Genomic DNA, 23789 nt, shown 5'->3' with positions numbered 1-23789 from the left:
TTTATTGGGTTTTGCTAGTTGACAACCCAATTCACCTGAATGGGTCCGCGTCCAAATCCTTTAGCCCACTTGATTTCTAAGCCCTTTTTACCTTTCATTTTAAGGCCCTACCCATATTTATCAAAATAACGCCCACCCATTTTATATTTTAAAACTCACAAACACATTTATTTTTAGCTCAAAAGCCCACTAACCCATGTTTATTTCAAAAACCCAAAACCCACTGACTAACTAACCATAGCCCGTAGGCTATTTCACCAAACTCATGCCCAAAAGCCCATTATCATTTTCTTTTTACCAAAAGTCTACACCTAATTGACAAAGCCCAAAGCCCATAACTTATATCCAAAACCCCTCAATTTTAATCCCTAACCCGAACCCATACCCGACACCCATAATCCCCACTACCTCCTTCTTTCTCTCGCCATAAACCTCGACACAACCCACGCTGCTCCTTTTCCTTCTCTCACGCCATAATATCCGCCACCCACGATCCACGACCACATTCTTCTTCTTCTACTCCTTCTTCGTATTTTTCTTCCTCGTTTTTATTCTACTCCCTCTCTTCCATTTTCACCATGACCGATTCCCCTCTTTCCTTTGAAAACTCTCCTCCTCATTCCTCACACCCTACGCCACAACCTCCACCCATCCACCCCATGGATACTAACTCGTCGGTAGCCCATTCTGGTGATGCCCCTATTGCTACATACAAGAAGAAGAATGCCAAAAGTATTAAGCCACACAAAACCACAAGCAACACAAAGAGAAAGGAACCCGAACCGCCCACCCAGCCTCAACCAGTCCAGCCACCTACTTCTGTCGTACCTGGTGCTCGCATTGGAATCCCAAAATCAGCGGTAAAGCGCCCAGGGAAGTCTTCAGGTAACCCCACTATTCCTTCATCTGTAACTACTGCCAAACTATGGGTGTTCCCTATTACCGAAATGAAGAAAAATAAGAAAAGAATTGAAAGTAAAGAAATTGTTCAGACTCAGTATTTGGATGTGTTTACACTTAAGTCTCTGAGTATATATGATGAAATGCAAAATCTGTTGGATGCTTTGGGTTGTGTAAGATTTGTTCATAAGCAAGAATCGGTTTACCCCACTTTAGTGCAGGAATTTATGGCTTCCTTGTCCACTAATGAGCATAAATATGAATTGGATCATAAGTTGACAATGAACTTTAGATGCTTGGGTCAAGATAGGGTACTGTCAATGGATGACTTTCATCATATATTCGGGTTCCCCATGGATGGTTTGATTAGAATGCCTACCAGTAAAAAAGAATATAATGGCCATGAATTCTGGCAGCAAATAGCACCCTTAGGATGTGTTTTCAAACATGGGCACAGTAATGCCTCTAAAATTGAGAGTCACTCTTTGTGATTGCTTCAAAGGTTAATTGCAAACACAATTTTAGGAAGAGGAGCAAGTGTTGGCACAATGTCTCAGTATGACTTATTTTTTTTGTGGTGTGCCAAAACTGGTAAAAAGGTCTCACCTGATTATTATTTTTGTCACCATGTGCTACACCAAGCTACTAGCGGTACTGGTAAGATTGTATTTGGAGGTTTGATCACACCCATTGCATATTATTTTGGTTTTGACCCTTAAGTTTATAGGTGTGCTGCCATCACAACTGGCTTGCTGTATTTGGATGGACCTCACTTGGCCAACCAAAAATTCTGTGTTAAAAATGAGACCACGCAGCTTTATGAGATTCTAGCACTAGCAGCAACACCACCAGGTTCCCCTACTGCAATTAGCTCTTCTACACCATCTGAGCAACCTACTGAGCAGCCCTCTACACAACCTCCATGTAAAGCTCTGCTAGTTACACAACCTGCTTCATCAACAGCTTCTGGACCCTCCATGGCAACCCTCCTGTCATTCATGGAAAATCTCAGTGATGAGATATACTCCTTTCGCCAAATGACAGATGTCTCTTTTAAGACATTAAGGGATTTAGCTGATATCTATTTGGACAGGAGTGTTGAAATGTAAGATGAGTTGAAAGCCATGCGAGCTAAGCTAGAGCAGATAGAAATTAACCAGGCACTCATTTGGAGCATCATTTCTTCACGGCAACTACCAAAAGCACCACCACCTCCACCAGATGGCAAGGGCAAAAGAGTTATCATTCGTGACTGAGCAGCTTTTAGTTTCAGTTTACATATTTCATGTTTTTATTTTAGTTGCTTAATTAATTAGTGTTTTTAGCGACTTGTTTAGTTAATATTTTGCTTGTGTTGCTTTTCTTTTATTTGAAACATTTGCTTAATCAGTATTTTTTTTAGTTGCTTATAAGTACAATTTTTTTTTTTAAATTTTGAATCCTTAATGCTTTGCTAACTTGCTTTTGATATGCTACTTTAGAATTTCACTTGATGAGTGGATATCTCGTGATTATATTTTTGAGGTTAACCTCCCTATCTCAACTTTTTGAGTTTAATTGCTTCAATGGATTCCATTCCCCTGTTTCTTTTGCAATGAGTGCAGCAGCTGTCCATATTTTCTTTAATTAAATTGGCTATACCTTCAATGAGGTAACAATTCTTATCTCAGCTTGTGTTATTTTCAGCAAAAGTTGTGCTACTACTTATGAAATAGGGTACCCCTTATCCACTTTCTTTTAAGTTCATTAGGCTTACATATCCATTCTTTATGCACATATTAGCCACCTATTTCCTGCACAGTATTTGAGTGAACCCATTAAATTTATAGCCAAATTATCCTATTCCTTGCATACTTTTAACATTGAGGACAATGTCCATTCTGAGTATGGGGGAGAGGGTAAATTTTTTACAAAAATTATTTTTCTTTTTCATTTGCATATAGTGACATACTCATTCATTAATTCATATTGGTACATATTCATACATATACACTGCATATAGTCTCATACACTTAGTTATACATACTTAGTGCATATAAGTTCATTATACATTCATTCATTCATGCATTTCATTGATTGCTAAAAAAAAAAAAGGATTTTAAACCAGTCTTTGAATTTCAGAAGTTGCTTATTCAAGTAATCTAACTTGCCTCTAAATGGTTAGTGGAATAAAAGTTTTCAGCTCGGTACAAAGTCTTAAGCATTATTCTTCCTCTTATTTAATAGCTAAAAATTAATATATTAATTTAGATATGCAGATTCTGATTAGTTATTTTGAGTTCTTGAGTGTGTGAATAAGCCTTTAAGGAAGAAAATGGTTATTGTTGTCTCACCATTCCTAGAAAAAGCATCTTAGATCTTTCAAAGCGAAATTTTTAGCTTGCATTTGACAAGAATATGATTTAGGCATTCCTTCATATTTTAAACCTCATATTTAGCCTTAACTCATCTTAATTTCATTTCAACTCTTACAAACCCCATTGAACCTTAATTTCCTAATTTCTTTGGAACCCAAATCATTTACCTAGCCATAAACCTAAACACTACCACCCATTTATGAGAATAATATTTTAGCAATTAAGTGCACATAAAAAAAAATTTGAAGATGATAAAAAAAAAATGGAGGATTGAAACATCTTGAAAAGTGCCAGAGTAATTGTGAAAAAATTGCAAAAAAAAAAAAGGGGTCACCAAAATATCCCAAAGGTAATTTTGAGTGTGACATGAAATAGGGACAATTACAAAATCAAAAGAGTATAAAAAGTAATCCCTTTATATAATCATTATGATAGCATTTGAGATTCATTGTGAATTTCTTTCCTCTTGAGTTAATAATATATATATATATATTATTAAAAAAATTAAATATGGAAAAAAAAAAGAGAATATTGGATGCACTTTGAGTTTCATAATTAGTATTATTCTCATATTTTATTTTCCTTAATCCCTTTATTTGTTAACCACAATTTTATCCTATTTGACCCCATTACAACCCTTAAAAAGACCTAATGATTCTTTGAAAATTGCTTGTTACATTAGTGGAGTTAGATCTTTTATGCTTGCATATGAGTTTGGCAATATAATCCTCTATACATTACTCACCATCTATTTGAGATAGAGTGGCTATCTATTTCATTTAGATTTGTTTAGGCACAATTGACTCTTATAGCTGGTTGGTATTTGTTGCTTGGTTTGGTTGGTTAATTCTTAGCTATTCTGTAATTGTTGAGAGTGATTGCTTCATTCTTTGTGCTTTGCTGGTGAGAATTTGGAATGTTGATGGCTAGAAGTAAGTTAGTGTTTTGGATTAGTGATTTTTGTGTTTTCAAAGACTGATTCTATTCCCTTCCAAATGATTTTTAATGAAATTTTGCTTGGGGACAAGCAAGAGTTTGAGTATGAGGGAATTTAATGCATGCATTTTATATCATCATTTAGGTATAATTTTTGCATATAATTTACCCTTGTTTATAGCAATTACGGTAGATATTAGCATATATTTAGTTAATTTTGTCTTTTTACACTTCTTAGTTTAATTTTTGGAACTTGTTTATTTTGTAGGTTAAATTTGGAGAATTTTGGTATATTTTAATCAGAGCAGCCAACTGGAAGAAAGTAGAGTTGAATTGCAAAATTTTGAAGTTGAGTTAAAGAAATAGAAAGTTACACAACCTATGACACAGCTTGTGTCACGGGTTGTGTCGTTGTCAGATATGAAGTTTTTCTCAGACAGAAAGTTACATAACTTGCAACATAAAGCACAACACAACCGACTCATTTTGTGACGTTTTAATAAAAATTGCTGACGTGACACTTTCATCTCTTTGATTTAATACATCATTTTCTCCAGAATCTTCTGTTTTTTTAGCCCATTCTAGGGCAGACCTCTGCACCAAATATAAACACCTTTTTTTATTTCTTTAAGAGAGGAAAAATAAGGAGATTTTGCAAGAGAGAGAGAAAGGAAGAGGATCACATGAGATCGATTTTGCAGCAGCAGAGGACGCCTTCTGCAATACTCTAGCAGCAGATTCTTCATCATTTTACTGGATTTTTCTGTCCCTTAACTTAGATTTTCATTTTTTCTTCATTTCTATACTTGAGTTTGTCTTGAAATCATGATTTGTGAGTAGATCCTTGAGATTCTAGAGATGGGTCTGTAAATATTACTTTGTATTGTAATTTTTGAACTGATTTAGTCATTTAAATGAGATTTACTGTATTTTGATTTATTGCTTGTTAGCTTGTTGTCTTGCTTGATGAATGGACCCTCATTAACTTAAATTTTAATCCTTAACAAATGGACTGAAAAGTGAATGTTTGTGATAGATAATCTTACAATAAACTTAGTTTTCTTGGTGTTAGAGATAAGCTAAAAAGATTAAGGGGACTTTCAAAATTAATTAGAGTTTTAATTGAGTTTTTATCAGGTTTAAAATACAGTGAAAACATGGTTTGATTTGATGAATACCAACTTTGAAATGCTTGAAAAAAGTTTCAAAGAACTAAGAATCGATTTCCCTTAAAATTGCAATTCTCATGTGTTTGGCTAAATTGGGGATAAACAATATGCAAACAATATTGAAAACCCTATCTCTAGAATCACTTTAATTTTTATTGAAGTTAGATTTAATTCCTCTCAATTTGATAATTAGTAATTTTAATTCAAATTTTAGTCATCTAGTTTAATTAGTTTAATTGATTGTTTGATTTGGCTTAAATTCCTCAAATACCAATTTTAATTTTAAATTTCATTACCAATATATTTAAATTTCAGCATTCTAATTAGCTTATTCTTTTATTTTCAATTTAAGCACAATTCTCTGTGGGAATGATATTTTAAAACTATACTACTGTGACCCGTGCACTTGCGAAAGCTATTTCACAGCTAACATCATGTGTTCCCTGATTTGGAATCCAAATGGTCCATCAAGATTGTAACAGCTAAGAATAGCATATTCAGAGGATGGGTGCCTGTATCTTGCAGAATCAATCGCAATTTTCCCCAGACAAGTTGTCTTGCAGGTATAAATTTGAGCAAAATTGGTGGTAGTAGGGTGTTAGATCATAATCTTCCATTTGGATGTGATTTTTAGGCAAATGGCTATTAGCTTATAGAAACTTGGATGCATTCCACTTGTGAAAATCATTAGTCTTAGGTCTCTTATGTTGTCCTTTTTCTCTCTTTGTTCCATTTTATTTTTATTAAAAATCCCTTGCCAGTTGCTATCTTCTTTATCTAAATTTGTGAGGCTGAACGACAAAAATGTCAATGAAAATGTTGTTTCGAAGCAACTATCAAAGATGCAATTATGCTGGAAGAGGCCATAGAGATGCAAATTTCTTTCTTTATTCTCAATTGAATGGGTCTCATGAGTGTGGAAAAAGATTGAGTTGCATGGGGACTTGCAGAAGAGGAAAAGAGAAAAGCATAGAAAATAAGCTTTGGTAATTATGAGGACTGGAAGGAAGCAAAAGAGGAAAAAGGAAGGTTTGTTAGGATGAGATTCCCTAATGGAAGATGACATATGCAAGCCAACAATGTTAAGAGAGGAGGGGGAGGGGGGGGCCCGCGGGAGAGAGGTAATTCAAGAAAAACTTTTGGTTTGTCTGGTTGCGTAGCAGAGGGAGATTAAAAAAAAGAAAAAAAAAAAGAAGAAGTAGAAGAAGAAGAAGATCGGTCTTTTTTACCAGGCAAATGGTATGTGTTGTACCTTAAACCTGCTACTTATACATACTTTTCTAAAAGCTTGGATATACCAAAGCCCTCTCCTTTCATTAATCCCTAGGTCTACTCTCTCTTCGCCATGGTGAATATACTAAATTAGGTACTGCTAACTAAGATTTCCATTCTTTATCTGCCCCAGTGGATGGAAGTTGTATTCATCACTTCTAACTTCTCAAGTACCCTTCAACCTAACCCTTCAACCATTAACACAAGGCCCTTCATGCACCAATTATTTACTTGGTATCTATCATCATGTCAAATTCAGAATATTAAAAAAAAAAAAAAACAGTAGAAGGGATCTTTATGCTCTATCAATCCTAGTAATCATATGAAAAACTCGTGACTATTTTAGATGGAGATTGTTTTCTTCGATCTACTGATTGTTTCTCCAGGATTAAAAATGTAAATCTAAGTATAGGTTAAGCTGCCTTGCAAAGGCTGTGTGACATGGGGACGTGCACAGAAATTGATAAAGGGGTCATCAAAAAGAATGAGAATTTGTAATTCAAACTTTCAAAAGTTGTATTAAGCATCTTTTCATAACCGTTGACATTTCCTCTTCTTTCTTTTCTTTTTGGTTTAGTACCACTAAGTATCGGACCACCACCACACTTACAGCAGGTAATTTTACAGCCATCTCTTTACAAAAGGCTACATTTCTTTGAAATTATCAAATTTTTTTCACTCACAGTATCATAAAGTTATTGAGGAAAAGAAATTCTTGGAAACTGCTAATCCCTATAGTTTGTGCAATATGCGATCTAATTAAAATTGAACAATTAGGATTGCTATTTTCAACATAATTTATGAAAACAAATGAGAAATGATAATGACTAATTTGAATACTAATATTAATTACCTCTCTTGTAGGTTGTTGTAATTTAATTAGGATTAGGATCCCATATTAGTTTTATTTTAATTTGTCAGTGTGAATGTGTTGACATGCTTCATTTTTGAAAACTATGCAAGCTTATTTATTGGTCACTTGATGAAATTACAGGACGAAAATTTCCAATTGTGTCTTTTCAGCAGAAACCATACGGACTTCTTCAATTTAGACAGCTGCAAGTTCCTACCCCATTATCATTTGGATTGTTTGTACTTGATGGCAATTAATTATTTTTTCATTTTTTTTTATTGAAAGAGGCTTAATTTTATTGTTTAATTATTTATATTTTAATTTGGACAAGGATATATGATAATTAAATTAAAAAAATCATTATTATCAGTCTTTAATGTTGAAAATCGGAGGACTTGAATTTATTATTTTTTTTTTCCAAAGATATGAATTCGTTGAGAATAATTGAGAGGTCTCATCTCCCAGAAAACCTTGCATGACATGAAATGAAAAAAGGGCAAATCAATCAGTGTCAAATACAATATTGGGGTTTGGTTTGGGGGGCACATTCGTCAATCCCAAGAGTAAAAGGTATGGCCCCCTTCACCTACACATGCTTACCTAATCTCACGTCTTGTACTCGCTTATCTTTGCTTAGAGCAAGTATTTCAACCCTAGAATATACTCTCTCCCATTTTAATCATCTTCTTTAATCATCACTCACACACACGCACACATCTCTCTAGTCATTTCCTTGGAACTTGAGGGCATAACTGTAAATCTATTGCATGCATGTGTTGCATTCCTTTGTACGTCTTTTAAGTTCATCAACCATGAAGAGAACGTTAATTATTATACGAATGGCTTTAGGCGATACCATGTCACAGTGTCCTAATAAATATGAGGCTATTTAAAAATAGTGTTCAATCTTGGTTTGATATTAAAAAGTGTTTTGGGCTAAAAATATTTTCTATTGTAATTAAATTATAAATCTTAGGGTAGGTGCGCGAGGCCCATTATACTATGCTAGTTACCTTTCGACCAACCAGGACAAGACAAAAATACCCTTCTCCCTTCCCTTCATCTCCCATGATCTCTATATTGCAAATTGCAGTATGGTCTTGTGAACCATAGCTGTCCAGATAAAGATGGGACATCACCTAAATTTATCAGTTTACTAGAAATTTGAAAAACCCATCATATCCTTTATGTTCTGCACGTGACTGTTTATTCTTCTTTATTATTATTATTTTTTACAACCCTCACCCAAATTACAAGGCTACCACCGTCCTCATGCAGCTTTTCCTGATCTATAACATGTTTATATACCAACAACATTTTCTTTCGACAACTATGTTTTATGTTCTTGAATTACGTGAGAAGACAGTTTGCTTGAATTGCAATGCAGAAATGGACTTAAATCCATTATTATATAAGAAACTAAAAGCATTAAAGCATTTAGAAATGTCTGAAACAAACGATGTAATTATATGAAGCATAAAATAAAAGATGAGGGTCACATGACAAGAAGATCGATCCTTCTTCAACTCTTCTTGTCATATTTTTAAAGGCAAGGAAACTGAGGGTATTTCTGTCATTTTACACATTTGCAAGCAAAAACTTAATTACTGTTCTACCATTTCTGCACTTAGCAGTCACCCCACGCTTCCGAGGAGGGGGGAGGTTGTCGGGGGCATCCAAAACCATGGGGTTTCAACAGTGTGTGGTCTCTCTCACTGTATTGCTGCAATCCTACTCCTCCTGTGTACGTTAGCATTTCCCTCACATTGATGACAACGTTAACACCACCATTCCCATTCGCCACGTTTCCATTGCCATTGGCAGCGTGGCCGTCACCGGTCAGACCCAGAAAGTCTCTTGTCAAACGGTCATTCTTCTGCCACGCGGCCAGATGGTCCAGGTAAGATCCCTGACGAGGGATTTGACCCACTGAGTCACCCACGGCCTGACTCACCGGCCTCGAATCGCCCATGTCCAATTGGGTCGTGTAACTGGGACCCACTGTCTGAGTTGCACCCACAGTTGCAGCCTTTTGGAGAAGTGCAGTGGCTGACAGGTGGTTCGATGAGGCCGACACGGCAGGGTTTGATAGGCTTTGGAACGGTGAGGTTATCAAACCCTGGTGGGTTGGCAACGATGGTGGCGGTTCTCGGAAGACTGGTGCAAGCTGGAAATGTTGAGTTTCAGGCTTGATTTGAACTGGGTTTTGAGTAGGGTTGCTAGGGTTATGAGGTGGTGGGTCCCAGGGGTTGAGGGAGAGCTGATGATGATGGTGGGTAGTGAAAGGGAAGAGAGAATTGTGGGATTGTGGGTTTTGCAGAAGAAGAGTTTGGGCAGTTGGATTTGTGGTAACTAATTGGTGAGCTGAGAGTCTTGCACTTTCTTCTGCTAACGCGTCACAAAATGCCCTGTGAGTTATGAAGCTATCCTTCCTGTGGTTTCAAAATCCAAGCGAAAAAAAAAGAGAGAACGAATTAATATCAGAAACAAAAATGACTATACATAAAGTTTTGAAAATGCTTAATTAGCCAAAGATGAACAAGCCATGGAGAATGATGAGATTACTTGCTAATGGGTATAGCATTTGATTTGATTTATATTTGCAGCATGTGCATATATATGATATGAATTATGAAAATGGGATAGATTATTCTCAATTCGATAGGATAAGAGAAATAACGAAGTCGATTAAGAATATGAGGTTAATTAAGCAAAGTGAAACTGATTGGGCTATAATTTCTTTTAGTTTCTTGATGCTTTACAAGTAACAGGCAGGGAAAGTTTTACACTGTATACGGGTCATGCATGCGGATTGGATGGATAAATGATTCTCATAAAGCAAGAAAATGCAAAAGTAGAGACTGTCGAGTTATCTTTTTTGGTCAAAACTAAAGCACAGAGAGAGAGGGAGAGAGAGAGAGAGAGAGAGAGAGAGAGAGAGATGCAATGTAGGCAATCGATTGATGAGTGGCATCACTGGCATGCATGGGGAAGTAGGCATATATGGATGGTGAGGCTCAACATTTCAAGAAATTTCAAGTCCTTTGAAACTTGTACTCGTGCATTTAACAAAGATATGCAAATTGAAACCACAAATATATATCCTTTTTGTTTTTTTGATGAAAGTATATATCCTATTATGGATGAAGGAAAATGAAATCAATTCAGAATATCAGATATTTTTGTAGATTATTCGTCATCATGATCAAGAGTCAGAGCCTCAGTGTTCTGCAACTAAATGATAGCATGCTTCATGAAAATAGTATCACGGGTTTTCTCAGCCATGAAAACCCAAAAAAGCAATTAAGATCTTTTACCCTTCACTTTTTCTTGGACAAGCAGAGATATTCATCATTGTTTTTGAGACTGCAGTCACTCAATTACAAAGTACCAAAAGGGGTAAACACACTGGAAAAATGCAAGAACCAAACAAGTCAAGGCAAGCATCCTCTCTATTGCCAGTTAAAACATGAAAGATATTTTGTGTATATGTTATTACACAAACACAAAGAAGAAAAATCTTAATCAGTGCCCACTCGGGCATTCAATGCAAAGGACACAGCAAAAAGTAATGCACTTGGATTAAAGACAAACCAAATGTAGAACAAAGGATTATGTATGTTTTTATTTCTTTTTGTTCTTTTCAAATGGGAACTTGGCAGGTTCAGATTTTCAGAGATATTGCTTTCAGTTACTCTTGTTATGTCATCTGTGACAGACACTGGTATTAATGGTGTCCAGTTCTATGCAACCTGCCAATATATTTAAGCTTCAGATATATTCCATGCAGAGCTTACCAGCTCTTGTAAAAAACAAACCGATTGAAACAAAATACAAACACTATTCTAAAGACATGAGACTTCGTACTTTGAACAAAAGACCAATATTTGCTGTGAATTCCAAAATGAGTCCAAAATTACGAATCTCTGAAACATCAAAGCTCGTAATTAAACAAGGGAACATTGGGAATTTCAGACGAACATAATAAAAATAGAAAGACCAAAAAGAACATTTATTTATTTTTATATACTTTTGAAAAAAAAAAAAGAAAAGACCAAGAAAAAGAAGCAAGAAAGAAAGAAAGAAAAATACCTGGAGAAAAGGGTTCCACAGTCACATCTATACTCTCTAGTTCCACAGGTTTTAGAGTGAGCCTTCCAATCTGATTGAACAGCATAGATCTTTGAACACTTTTCGCACTTCCATTTCTTCTCTCCATGTTTTCTGCAATAGTGTTTCTTGATACCCGTGAGGTCACCCAAAGCCCTTGAAGGATGGTGGTGAACACACGATGGCTCAGGGCAAACATAGGCTCTCTTTTTTATCTCTTTACTGTTTCGTTGCTTCAGCTTCCATGGAAGGTTGTGTCCTCTCCTGTGAAGTTGAAGATTCTGATCTCTCTGAAACCCTTTGTTGCAGATCTCACACACAAATCTATTGGTAGCTAGTAAGGTCTTTGGAGATAATGCTATCACTTCAGCATCTGGGTCTGGAACACCATCAACCAATAATGAAAAAAAATATATATATACAAATCTAATACGAAATTGAGATTGAAGAAATTAAGAGAAGAACTTACCTGGATTTCCTGGTAGGCTTCTCTTCTTCTTTATCTTGGGTTGCTGCTGCTGCTGCTGCTGCTGCTGAGGAGAAACAGTGGAAACTACTGGATTTAAGCCACAAAAATCCTGAACTCTATTACCGGTAGAAACACTAGCATCCTCAGACAAAGCAGTTGAATTGGACATGGCTACTGGGAACATGCCTGTGAACAAGAAAACTCCAAGAAGAAAAAAAACAAGAAACGGTTTCTTTGTTTTTGTTTGATATCTTTCTACCAATTTAACCCTTCTACAAGTGCCCACTTTGCACCTTTGAAGAAACAACAAGAAAACTAAGGGCAGCCCCAGAAATAAAGAATCCCAGCTTTGGACACAACTAAACACAACTTTGTTTATGAACAGGTGGCAGTGAATTACAGAAACAGAAAGGCATCATTCATTGGATAGCAAAAGCAAAATCTCGTTAAGAGATGATGATGATGGGTTATTCTCCAAGTCGCTATCTAGCCATGGATTGCTTGTCTGAGCAACACTGCAACCCAATTCAGATATATCTCTTTCCAATCTCTCTCTCTCTCACTAAAACCATCTAGGAGCTCAACATGCAATCAAACATAGAAATAACAGACAATAAGATGGTTTTTCCTCTAAACCCTCCCTATATAACCCTCTTCTCTCTATACATCTCTACTTAGGGATACCAAGAAAATGAAAGAGAAATTATATATCAGGAGCTGGGTCTCTTGTAGATAATAGATTAAAGAAGATGATGATTGTAGTGGCAGACCGAGGAAGAGGGGTGGCAAATTAGTGAAAAAAAAAAAAGCTAAAAAAAAAAAGCTAGCAAACTCAAAAATGATTAAGAATTCTACAAAAGTAGAGAGAGAAAGAGAGAGACGAGAGCAAAGACTAAGAAAAAACTCATCTTCATAAACAAATTTCTTTTCAAACCTGTCTTTATTATTTCTTTAATAATTTTTCTTTTGGTGTCTGACGTTGGCACTTTCTGCCTTTTCCTTGGTTCCTGTTATAAAACACCCAAACCCTAAAAGGACCTTGATTTGAATGGAATGGAGTGATATTAAAAGGAGGAATTGCTTCCCAAAGGTTTAGGTTATTTTTTGCAGTGATTAAAAATTAATTTATAATTAAATTTGACACATTTGAATTATTAAAATTTTAAAATAATTGATTAAATAAATTTTCAAAATATTTTTCCACCAACATTTAATTTTTTAAGAATGAATTTTGAGTCTCCCAATCCTTAACTTTGAAAAATTAGAAGCTAAAAAATCTATGTAGATATCACATGGCAAAGGCAAATAAGTACAGAGATAGGCCTTCTCAACCTTTTCTGTAATACCCCACAACTAACATGATTGATCTATTGATTGGCTTTCTCAGCTTAATTATATCCAAACATTTAATCGCACATGATCACCTTTTTTTATTGGAGGCATTATGAAACGAAAAATTATTTATCCTATAATTAAATTTCAACTGAATAAGTACAAATGGATTTTACTTTCATGTTCTAGCAAAATTTTAACTCTGTCTAAGTAATTTGCGCTTAGCCGATCCTAAGCCCGGATAAAGGAGGAGGGTTGCTGTAGGTGACAAACAGCGTAAAAATTTCGTCACACCTTAATTTCTGAGGATTTAACCCAAAATCGTTTAGAGTGAAAAAAGCGAATTCATATAGTCGACCCCAAATTTTTAGAATAAAAGTTTAGTTGAATTGAGTTGAGTTGAGTTGTTCTAGCAAAATTTTATATCTATTAGAGATCATAATTATTACATATATCAAAGTTTACTTTTTCGCTTTTAATGTTCTGTAATAATTAACATGAATGTTTATATTCTATTATTGTTGATGTGTGGAATCTAAATGAATTTCTTGTTCCCATTATTTGTTGAGGATTTTTCATTTCCTTTCTGTCTATCTTTCTTTTGTAATTATTCGCGCACATCCTAGTGTGTGGTGAAAGTGCTCGAGCAAACCCCACCAAGGGAGAGAATTTGGAAGCTCTCTTCTTCTTTTATTCCTCTTTTCTATCTTTTTTTTTTTATTTTTTTTTATTCCAAACCCAAATCTAAAGCCATGAATTGTAGATTGACCTTTTTATCCCCTTCTTTAAACAAACATAATAATATTTGTTAGAAATTCTATAATTACAGTGGCCTATTGCAACATGAGCAATTCTCTTTCTTTAGAGGGCATGCGTGGCCTAAAAATGGCAGCTTAAAGGCAGATAAAACCATGCAAAAAACAATCCATTAGCCTCTCATCAGATATATAGGACCTATCAATACTCTAAACTCTGGGACATATAGTCATCATCAAGTGTTGCTCTTACGGATCCTTTGGTATCCTATGTGTTCTCTTTTGTTCCAAATATCTTTTGAATCAGCAGTTTAGCTTTCGGGCTGAGATTCATGCTGCATTTTTTCTATTTTCTTTTTTCTTTTTTTTTTTTTTTTTTTGGCGATAAGATGAGATTTGTGCTTCATTGATTCACCTTTAACACCACCCCCCCGCCGCCGCCAACCCCCACACCCCCCCCCCCCCTCCCCTCACCACAAATAAAAAAAAAAAGATGCTAGCCTTGGCTGTATCACTCCTATAACTTGGCGTTTGAGATGTACCTCATAGCAGAAACAAGGTGGTCAACACTTGTCTTTGCATGTTGAAAATCCTAAAAAAAATATGCACAGAATTTTCTTACTTCTTTCTTCCTTGGGAAGGGCAAAGCAACTGATCGTGATATTCCCTGCATGCAGGGCTAAATTATAATCCTATTCTAGCTATATTACATTATTTAACCTTCCAATTTAATATATATATATATATATATATATATATATATATATATATATATATATATATATATTTCCATTCCCTTTTGCGAATTTAATAATTAATAGAGCATGCCCTCAACAACAGCATGATTCCATATCATCCCTCCTTTTTTTTCTTTGTAAATTATTAAGAATGATATATAATGACATAAAAGATTTTCATTTTGAGAATATTGTGGTCAATAATCCATCGATGTGACGTTTGTCCTATCCTTCATGAACAACAAATTTCCCCAGACTTTTGGTGTAGTCCGCCTATGGAAATTTCAGTAGTAGACTAACTAGAATTAGCTGTCATCTTTCTGAAGTGAAAAGTTGATGATCAATTTCCATGCTAATTAATTAATTAGTAGATCATGCATGAAACAATTATCAATAATTCATCTCAAGTTAATTTGTTATTGATATATAATAATTAAGTCTAATACTAGTGAATATATATGTTTCTTATTTGCTGTGCCTGTGCATGTAGAGAGAGAGAGAGAGAGAGAGAGAGAGAGAGAGAGAGAGAAGCATATACAATACACATTGATAAGCGGGAGGGAAAGAATAGGTCTTTTGTGGGCCATTGCTTTCTTCACGGGTTCTTCTATTACCAGATTCTCTAATGCAGTTTTTGGGTTTCTTATCTCTCGAAGGGTACAACATAAGACATAATTGCAGTGGTGCACACATGTTTACATCTTTCTGTAATGTCCTCCCTATGGATTTTATCCTTGTCCCTTGTTGTCCATCCTGTGCCCTGCATACCCATTTCTTCTATGGTGTTGGAAGCAAAGGTGAAGCTTCGTATGCCATTCCCCATTTTGTTTTCTTATATATATATATATATATACATAGAAAGAACCCAACCAAAAGCTGATTTCGAGAATCAATCAAGCTAATAAGCTCATATAACCCCATGTCAACGATGCAAAGCAAAAGTTAAATTTGAAACTCTACTAGCTACATTTCTTAATCTTCTTTTTTTAAGTTGAGATTTATTTGCATAATCATACACTTTTTTCTGATAACTAATCTCATTGATCACACATAGTGACCACCTATGTATAATATATACACGGGGTCAAATAGAAATAGGTAACATCTAAATAGGTATATGTAATAAATTAATTTTAGGAATCTTGAAATGTAGACCTTTCTTTTTCAAGGTCTCTTCACAGCTACCCTGCGTACTCTTAAGAAAATATTATATATATTAAAGGTCTTCTCATTCAAATCCATATGGCAACTCTCTCTCTCTCTCTCTCTCTCTCTCTCTCTCTCTCTCTCTCTCTCTATATATATATATATATATATATATATATTAGGTTAAACAGTGACAGCCATTTATGATGAAAGTTCGAATATAAGAACCCTTTCGGTGAAAATTCAAGTTACAAGGAGTTACAAGGTTTTGTTGAGTCCCATATATATATATATATATATATATATATATATATATATATATATATTAAAAAATAGGCCAAAATATATAGGAGTTTGCACTGTGGAGGGGTATAGATCGAAATGGCAGGCCCAGAAATCCCAAAAAAGGCCCATGTCAAGAGGACATAGAGGTGGGGGCCCCACACCAAGGACTATCATTTTTTTTTTTTTTTGTTTCCAGGCACCAAGGACTATCATGACCTCACGAGAAAGGTGAGAAACTGTCTTTTTCCCTTTTTTTTTTTTTTAAATTCCTGATGCGGTCATAACTCACGAGTGCTTTACAATGACCCTACCTCAACCTCGATACACGTGTCAGACTCACGTGCTTCCAAGACAGACTTCCATAGCTCATTAAGGGACTGCCAGCCAGGACACACCAGCCGTGCCATTTTTAGCATTTCTGGTTTCTATCAGTGTATCCCACCGGCCCACTTAGCGCGTGCCTCACCACCCTCTCGACATCAAATCCCCTACTATCACTTTGAATTATTAGAGTTTCTTTCCTTCCTTTTTTTTTTTTTTTTTTTAAATATATATATATTTGACTTGTTCTGTTTCGTAGTCACGGATGATAAGAGAACAGGGCAGATCAAGAGTAGGCCCAGGAATTCAGAGAAGGAAGTGGAATAGCATCAATAATGATGATATGATTAACAATTTTTGCCTACTTGCTTCGCCTCTTCTCTCTGCTGGTCCTATGTCAGTGTTAAGTCGGCCAGTACTACTAGATTAATATTCAACACACTTATTTTCCACATTCATGCCTATAATTTTTCCACTCCTTGCAGCTTCCTTGAAATTATAATGGTATATAACAGGAATTCCCAGCTAAGGTATGAAAAATATGTGACCCTTTACTCTTCTAGAGGATTATCCTTGTTTGAGTAGCCCACCTATGAACAAACAAATGGAAATGTTAGAGATATGAAGTTCAACCAGTTTCCCATCAAACAGGAATACAAACAAGACTCTACAATCATCTCATCATTCCAAGTTGTTATATTGGCACGTGATATTGCACTATCATACTGTTCACAGGCAGATACTTCTACCTTTTTAAATTAAACCTGACAGCTTGAGCGTGCGGACATTTTATAACAACCAAACATGCAACTTCAATTTCAGTCATTATATTCATACTGTTCTATGGAACAATGTACTAGAAATTAACTTCAAGGGTAAAGGGTGGTACGTGCACGGACCTACTTGAGATGATTCTGTGTGCTTCTATCTCTCAATTTGTAAGCCATTTTAATCAAATCAGACTGGTGCAGATTAGCACAGAGCTTTCCTTTTGTTGTGATTTTATATTCTGAAGACTGCTGAAGCTCAATCTTTCCCGGCACAAAAACAAAAGAACAAAATTCTTGATAAAAGAAAACGATAAAATTCCTGTTCTTGCTAAAAGTTAAGTTGAATTTAACTTTCTATGTTAGCCAATGACTTTCTTTGTAATGCTATAACACATTTCACACAGAAAACACAAACACACATCAATGATGAATAGAAAAGAGAGAAACTTGTAACTAAAAAATAGAAAACAGGACCTATAAAACCAGTGGGAAGAGATGCAATAGAGAGCTATGCAATCTCAATATGGCCAATTTTGCTATCTTAAATCAGTGAGCAAGTTGATAATGGCAATCATTTAAGAAAGTTTATTCTTAGCCAAACCTAAACCTCCCTTGCATTAGATCATAGGGTGTACAACTATACATAGTAGACCTAGAAAAAGATATTACCTTGTTCAATACCTTGCTCAATGGGCATTTGGGAATCATTATGGTAGTCACATGTCACATCTTATATGCTGAAGCACACTGTGCAACATCCCTGAAAAAATTTTTCACCTTGGGCAGAAACATTACCACAATCAACAGTTCATATCTATAGTGCAAGTGGCAGCTTTAATTCAACTTACTAAGTTCTCTCTCCACATTTGCAAGGGAAGGGATGGTGGATCATCTTCCTTTCAGGCATAGGCTCATGCCAGGTTCAAAGTACATCGGCGAAAACCCCAAATTTCTGCATCTGCAACTCAACGAAGACAAAAACATAAGACAATGTAGGAACATGAATAAATGATAAGTTTTAAATTATTTAACTGTATGATTTATGCTTAGTGTTAGCCAACCATGTCTACAAGAAGTTGCCATCACTTTCTATCATATCAAGATGCTCAAGTAGAGATAAAAAAAAAACCACAATTTAGTTTCTCTCCTTTGCATCTTTGGACATGTCTGCATTCTTTACTCAACCCGTGAGGACAACAGTTACAACCATTTACTTCCTGTCAACAGCTGCTGCTTATGAGACCCTCTAAAAGTTCCAAATATTAGTCCTTCTACAGATAGACACAATCTAATTGATGTTGCCATGAAAGAGAATCCTATTATTTGCCTGCTATCTCCCTAGAGACTCTGCTTAAGAAAAATTTCAGCAAATGAGTTTCCTCCCTATTTTTGCTAGATTCCTTTTGCATGCCACACACATACACTCACACTCACTAGGACACTAAAAAGAGAAGGTGGGAGTAAGAATAATTTTTTCATGAATGCAAGTCAGAGGGTGTTTGACTTAACTTATGATAATTAGCTTATAAGTAGTTAGTGCTTATAATCATTTAAATATAAGGTTATAAGCATTTAAAAATTTAAACAACCACGTGTTTAGTTAAAGTACTTATAAGTGGTTAATAAGTAACTAACATTTTTAATAAAAAGTAAGTTATAAGCATATTTATTGTTTAAATTAATAAAAAGGATATTAAATGAGAGGTGGAGAAATTTTAAAAATTAAATAAGGGTAACACGATAAAATAATTGGTCAAATTAGCTTATGAGCACTGAAAAGAAAAATTGGTTCCCAATTTATTTTTTTATCTTATAAGCCCAAAAGTTGTTATAAACAAACAGGTAAAGTTATTTTTAGAACTTATAAGTTAAAATAAACACCCTTTTAAAAAGATCTAAAAGAGAGGAAACAAAAATTTCCAATGGCTGTTACACAAAGACAGGAGTACATCAAGATAACCTCGATACGATCTCATCAATGGTTTCCTTGAATGGATAACTTGGAAATATTCCAAACATGAACATAGGAACAATTTAATGACAACCTACTGTTTATAGTATTTCAGGAAGAATTTAGAGGCAAATTCAGTGATTGCACTCAATACTTGAACTTGCACCAACAAGTTTGCAGCACCCAGACTTTTACCACCAAGCAACAGTCCCATCAACGATACCTGTACACACGTCAATTTTGGCGACAGAGAAACAAAGAGAGAAATTAAAAATAAGAAAGTTGGCCAATTGTGACAAAAATGAGATGATAATGACAGGTCCTTAAGCCATCAATTACGACATCCTACCACATATATAGAACTGTCAACTGGCCTCATCCAAGTCAGGCACCAGCCTCTTCAACTTGCCCATCTTACCAGAATACTAGCATCTTTTAGAATGGTCAACGAATAAGGTATCTATTCAGCCCTATTTTCTATATTTCCATTCTGCTTCTAATTTATGGAAATATCATATAATACAAATCAATACGCATGCCTATCTATGATCTCATCAAACCGGTGTCCTAGAAAGGGTAATTTGGAGATAATCCATCTCTTTAACACTGATGTAAGGAGAATAAAACAATTATAATCAATTTAAGTATTTTGAGAATAATTTACAGACAAGTCAGTTACAACACTTACTTGAACTTGCACCATAAGGATGCAACACCCAGACTTTTACCATAGCACAATAACAGTCCCATCAAGGATATCTACACAGAAATCAATTTGAGAGAGAGAGTAGGTAGCATGCATCACAATACTATTTATAAAGAAACTTATATGATAGTGAATACATTATACAGTTACTATAAGTACACAAACATGCATTGAATTACTCAGCATTCACATGCATATACAGTAAAATGTCACTATTCATTTATTGTAACTTCAATTCTCTTTTAAATTTCAGATGTTTATACAAACCCACGTCATTAGATTCTTCTTTCTGTCTTAAGCTTGAATCCATAACCAATTAGATAACAAGATACAGAGGTGAATTAAGTTACTTCTTACCCAATCACTTCCATTTATCTTTTCTGCTAAGTTGATGTCTTATTTTAATAAAAGGAACTAAATCATTCATCCCAATCTGCTAATTGTGTTCACTCTAATCACAATCATTAGATCCCGTGGTTTGACATGCACAATAAACACCATGTGATCAACCAGTCTCCAAGCTGTCTTATTGATAAGCTCAGAATCACTTATTCACTATGTAGCCCATCATCATGTTAAAATATAGTCATAATTTTTTTTTTTATCCTTTTCCATGTAAATGACAAATGATTTCATTCACTATCATATTACGAGATGCTCTACCAAATATCAAATTGACAACCATTATCTGTCTTCTCTCCTTTTACAAACAGTTATGAACCCCTTTTAAGGGCAAAAGGTTATTCCTCATCATTTTATGACAAGAGCGTCCCTAAATTGTTTCTAGAAAGAAAGCATTTACCCTTTAATTGCAAAGAATCTTTGGATCCTTCAACAAAGAATTTTCTGTGCTTTAACAAGGCATATCAACACATAAAAATCTCCATCGCAGAATGTATCAAGATATAAAAGACAAGGTATTAAAGCATGTTGCAAACATTACAACTTTAGTCTAATGATGCCATGCAGATGTAAACTTTGAAGACAGATCCACCAGAAGATTAAGTAATAAAGAAACTTCATAAGCAGACTTTGGTGTTGAAACATTCTTATGGTACAGTTGACAAGAACCACAAACACTCTGTTCTTGATTCCTTAATAAATGGTACTTACCTTTTTAGTGAAGTTGTGCTGCAATCATTTTTTATCAAATTTCTATTGTATTGCTTGAAGTTGTTAATTTTCCATTTGCTGATATCAATAACAATACACTTACAATAACTCTGATGAGATCCTCTCCATGTGAGTGCTTGCATGGTGAGAACTTATAAGCTTTAATAAAGCAACAACATTGAGAAATAACAGTAGAAAACTAGAGAAAGTGTAATTATGCAACCAGATAGAAAAACTTGATAGCCAATTTATCTTTGTGTTGCTTCTTTTTATTTTATTTTATTTTACAGTTGTCCACCCAACTAAAGAAAAGCAGCCAATTCTTATCACCTCATAATACAAGCATCGATAACTTCAGAGAAAAGAAATAATTTACCCTTCAACAGCAGAGAATCATTTGGAGGGTCCTTCACAGAGGGTTTCTAATTTCAAGAAGGTATTTCTTCTGCATTCACCTCATCACACATCTCAATTGCATAATCCACTGAGGTAATGAATTTTAAAGATAACATTTTTGAGGTGACATTTTGCCACAAGAGTGCAACTGGCAAAATATCAAGAGAAATACCATATGATGCTAAAACAAATTGTAAAATGAATAATCAAATTACAAACATAACATGCCAAACAGACATGAGTTTTGGTGACTTATCCAACAATTTTGAGAAAAAGACCATGTAATTAGGCAATTTTTGGCTTTGACAATGTGCTTCAGCTATGATTTGAGGGCACTCCAAATGCAAATGTCTACATCACTAAGCTTCTCAATTCACTGTATAAGTTCTCAAGCAAATTGTCAATGCATTGCCAAAGGAAAGAGAAAGAAGAGAGGGAGGAGGGAGAGCCCGGGGGGGGCGGGGAGGGGCGGGGCGGGGCGGGGGCGGTTGGTGTGGTGGTTGTGGGGTTCATATTTCCTGGTAACTAGAACAATACTTCAACAAAGAAGAGTAAGTCAATGACCAGATAAATACTGTAATCTGATATATATAGTAAGTAACTTGTACAAATCCAAATATGAAGTGCATAGTCCACAAACAACTATAAAAATGCTAGATTATTAGTCTACAACATAATGTTTTACTTGTCACCAAAAATATGCATAAAAATGGAAAAAAAATGGAAATAATTGCCACAGTAATGAGGATGAACAAATAATGTTTCTTCCAGAAGCATGTGAAGTCATGATCTAATTGACTGAACATCAGCAACGTAAGAACATGAAATCAATTTACAAGTGAATCACAATAGTATAAGCAACATAGCATCTACGAAAATACACCTTTCAGAATCAAGAATGGATCAATTAATAATCTGTCCCTAGCAAAACCCCAGAATGTCATGTGGTCAAACTATATCACAAAAATACATGTATGCAGTGGTTCTAATTTCCTAACAATTATCCAGACAAGATAATATTGAAGCAATTGCATGTTTTGGTTGAAATCATTCCATGAAATGAAAAAGAAGCTTATCTAATTACTGGTGAGTTATTAACATGCTTCACAAATAAGAAATTGGCCATAATTCCCCAGAAAATAATATATTGTTTTGAGGAATTCACAATTTGAACATTTAATTCACCCATCTTCCTAGCTAAGCAGAGCTAGAATGACTAATGCGAGGAAAGCTGCATATTGCTACCAAGTACCCTAAAGTGTAATCTCTATAGTCAGACCAAGTTCTGAAGTGATTATACATGACAATCCTTAACCACAGTGACTTGAAATCAGCTTAGCTTAGCACAAACTAAATGGAGATAAATACGCAACTAACAACAACTCTAGAATTGATTAATTCAGGAGGCATTTAATCAATTCTAATATTGCATAAACTCCAAAAAGAAAAGAATAATACTCAACATAACCCAATTCAACAGTAGACACAAAAGCCAACTGAAAAATCCAACCCACAGTAGTATATATCGTTCACGATTTCCGTTAAGCTTCTTAGTAATGTAGCAAAAGAAAAGTTGATTACAGTCTCACGGTTGAAAGAAAATAAGGAAAGCATAGAGAATTTGAACATTGCTGGAAGTAATCAAAGCAGGCCATAATCAAAATAGTAATCTAATTTAGGTTAAGAAAAGTAAACAATAGCAGCATTACTGGATACTGAACCCTCGTCTCGCGAAAGCTTTGCCAATTAGGTTCGGCCATTTCTGCTGCTATCTGAGCGAGAAGTGACAAGGGGATTGATCATAGAGCCGTTCGGTTTTTCATTCATTCCTTAAATTTTTCTTTTAAAAAAAAATGGTGCCTTTCTCACAAAATATAATAACGTGGAGAATAAACCTCACTTACATAATTATGAGAAAATATCTATACCTTATAATACTGAATAATTTTTTTAAAAAATAATAAAATATTACAGGTATATTTCATATTCATAAAATTTTTGGTGTGGAAGGAAATTTGTTTATATGTAAGAAAAGAAAAGTTAAGGTATGGCTCGATCTCATGAACTGTAATGATTAGCATTCCACGCATTCAATCTCAATTAATAAGAATAAACGATGCTAAAAAAGGGTATATGATACTCACATTTATGTGAAATTTATTTTAAATATATTTTTAAATAAATTTCATCAGATAATTTTGGAAATATTTC

At 34.8% G+C, this 23789-nt stretch overlaps 1 protein-coding gene and 1 long non-coding RNA gene across 11 annotated transcripts; both read right to left on the bottom strand.

Moving 5' to 3' along the window:
• Positions 1-8931: 8931 nt before the first annotated feature.
• LOC110672134 (protein indeterminate-domain 12) lies at positions 8932-13045 on the bottom strand. Its single transcript, XM_021834827.2, has 3 exons — positions 12067-13045; positions 11580-11976; positions 8932-9919 (listed from the first exon to the last, which is right to left on the bottom strand). Exons 1-3 carry the CDS (start codon positions 12248-12250, stop codon positions 9115-9117), a joined length of 1386 nt encoding a protein of 461 aa, XP_021690519.2. The 5' UTR covers positions 12251-13045; the 3' UTR covers positions 8932-9114.
• Positions 13046-16966: 3921 nt separating this feature from the next.
• LOC110672144 (uncharacterized) lies at positions 16967-23789 on the bottom strand. Of its 10 annotated transcripts, none has more exons than XR_009151168.1 (5): positions 20052-23789; positions 19518-19586; positions 18094-18370; positions 17542-17673; positions 16967-17232 (listed from the first exon to the last, which is right to left on the bottom strand). It is a non-coding gene; the product is annotated as an uncharacterized LOC110672144 (long non-coding RNA). The 10 variants fall into 10 exon arrangements; XR_009151167.1 differs by having other exon boundaries at positions 19462-21666; positions 23295-23786; XR_009151162.1 differs by having other exon boundaries at positions 19462-19586; positions 19713-23785.

The sequence above is a fragment of the Hevea brasiliensis genome, chromosome 9 (genome assembly GCF_030052815.1).
Source record: "Hevea brasiliensis isolate MT/VB/25A 57/8 chromosome 9, ASM3005281v1, whole genome shotgun sequence".
NCBI lineage: Eukaryota > Viridiplantae > Streptophyta > Magnoliopsida > Malpighiales > Euphorbiaceae > Hevea > Hevea brasiliensis.
Note: the sequence above shows the minus strand (reverse complement) of the source record. Positions and strands in the feature narration are given on the sequence as shown.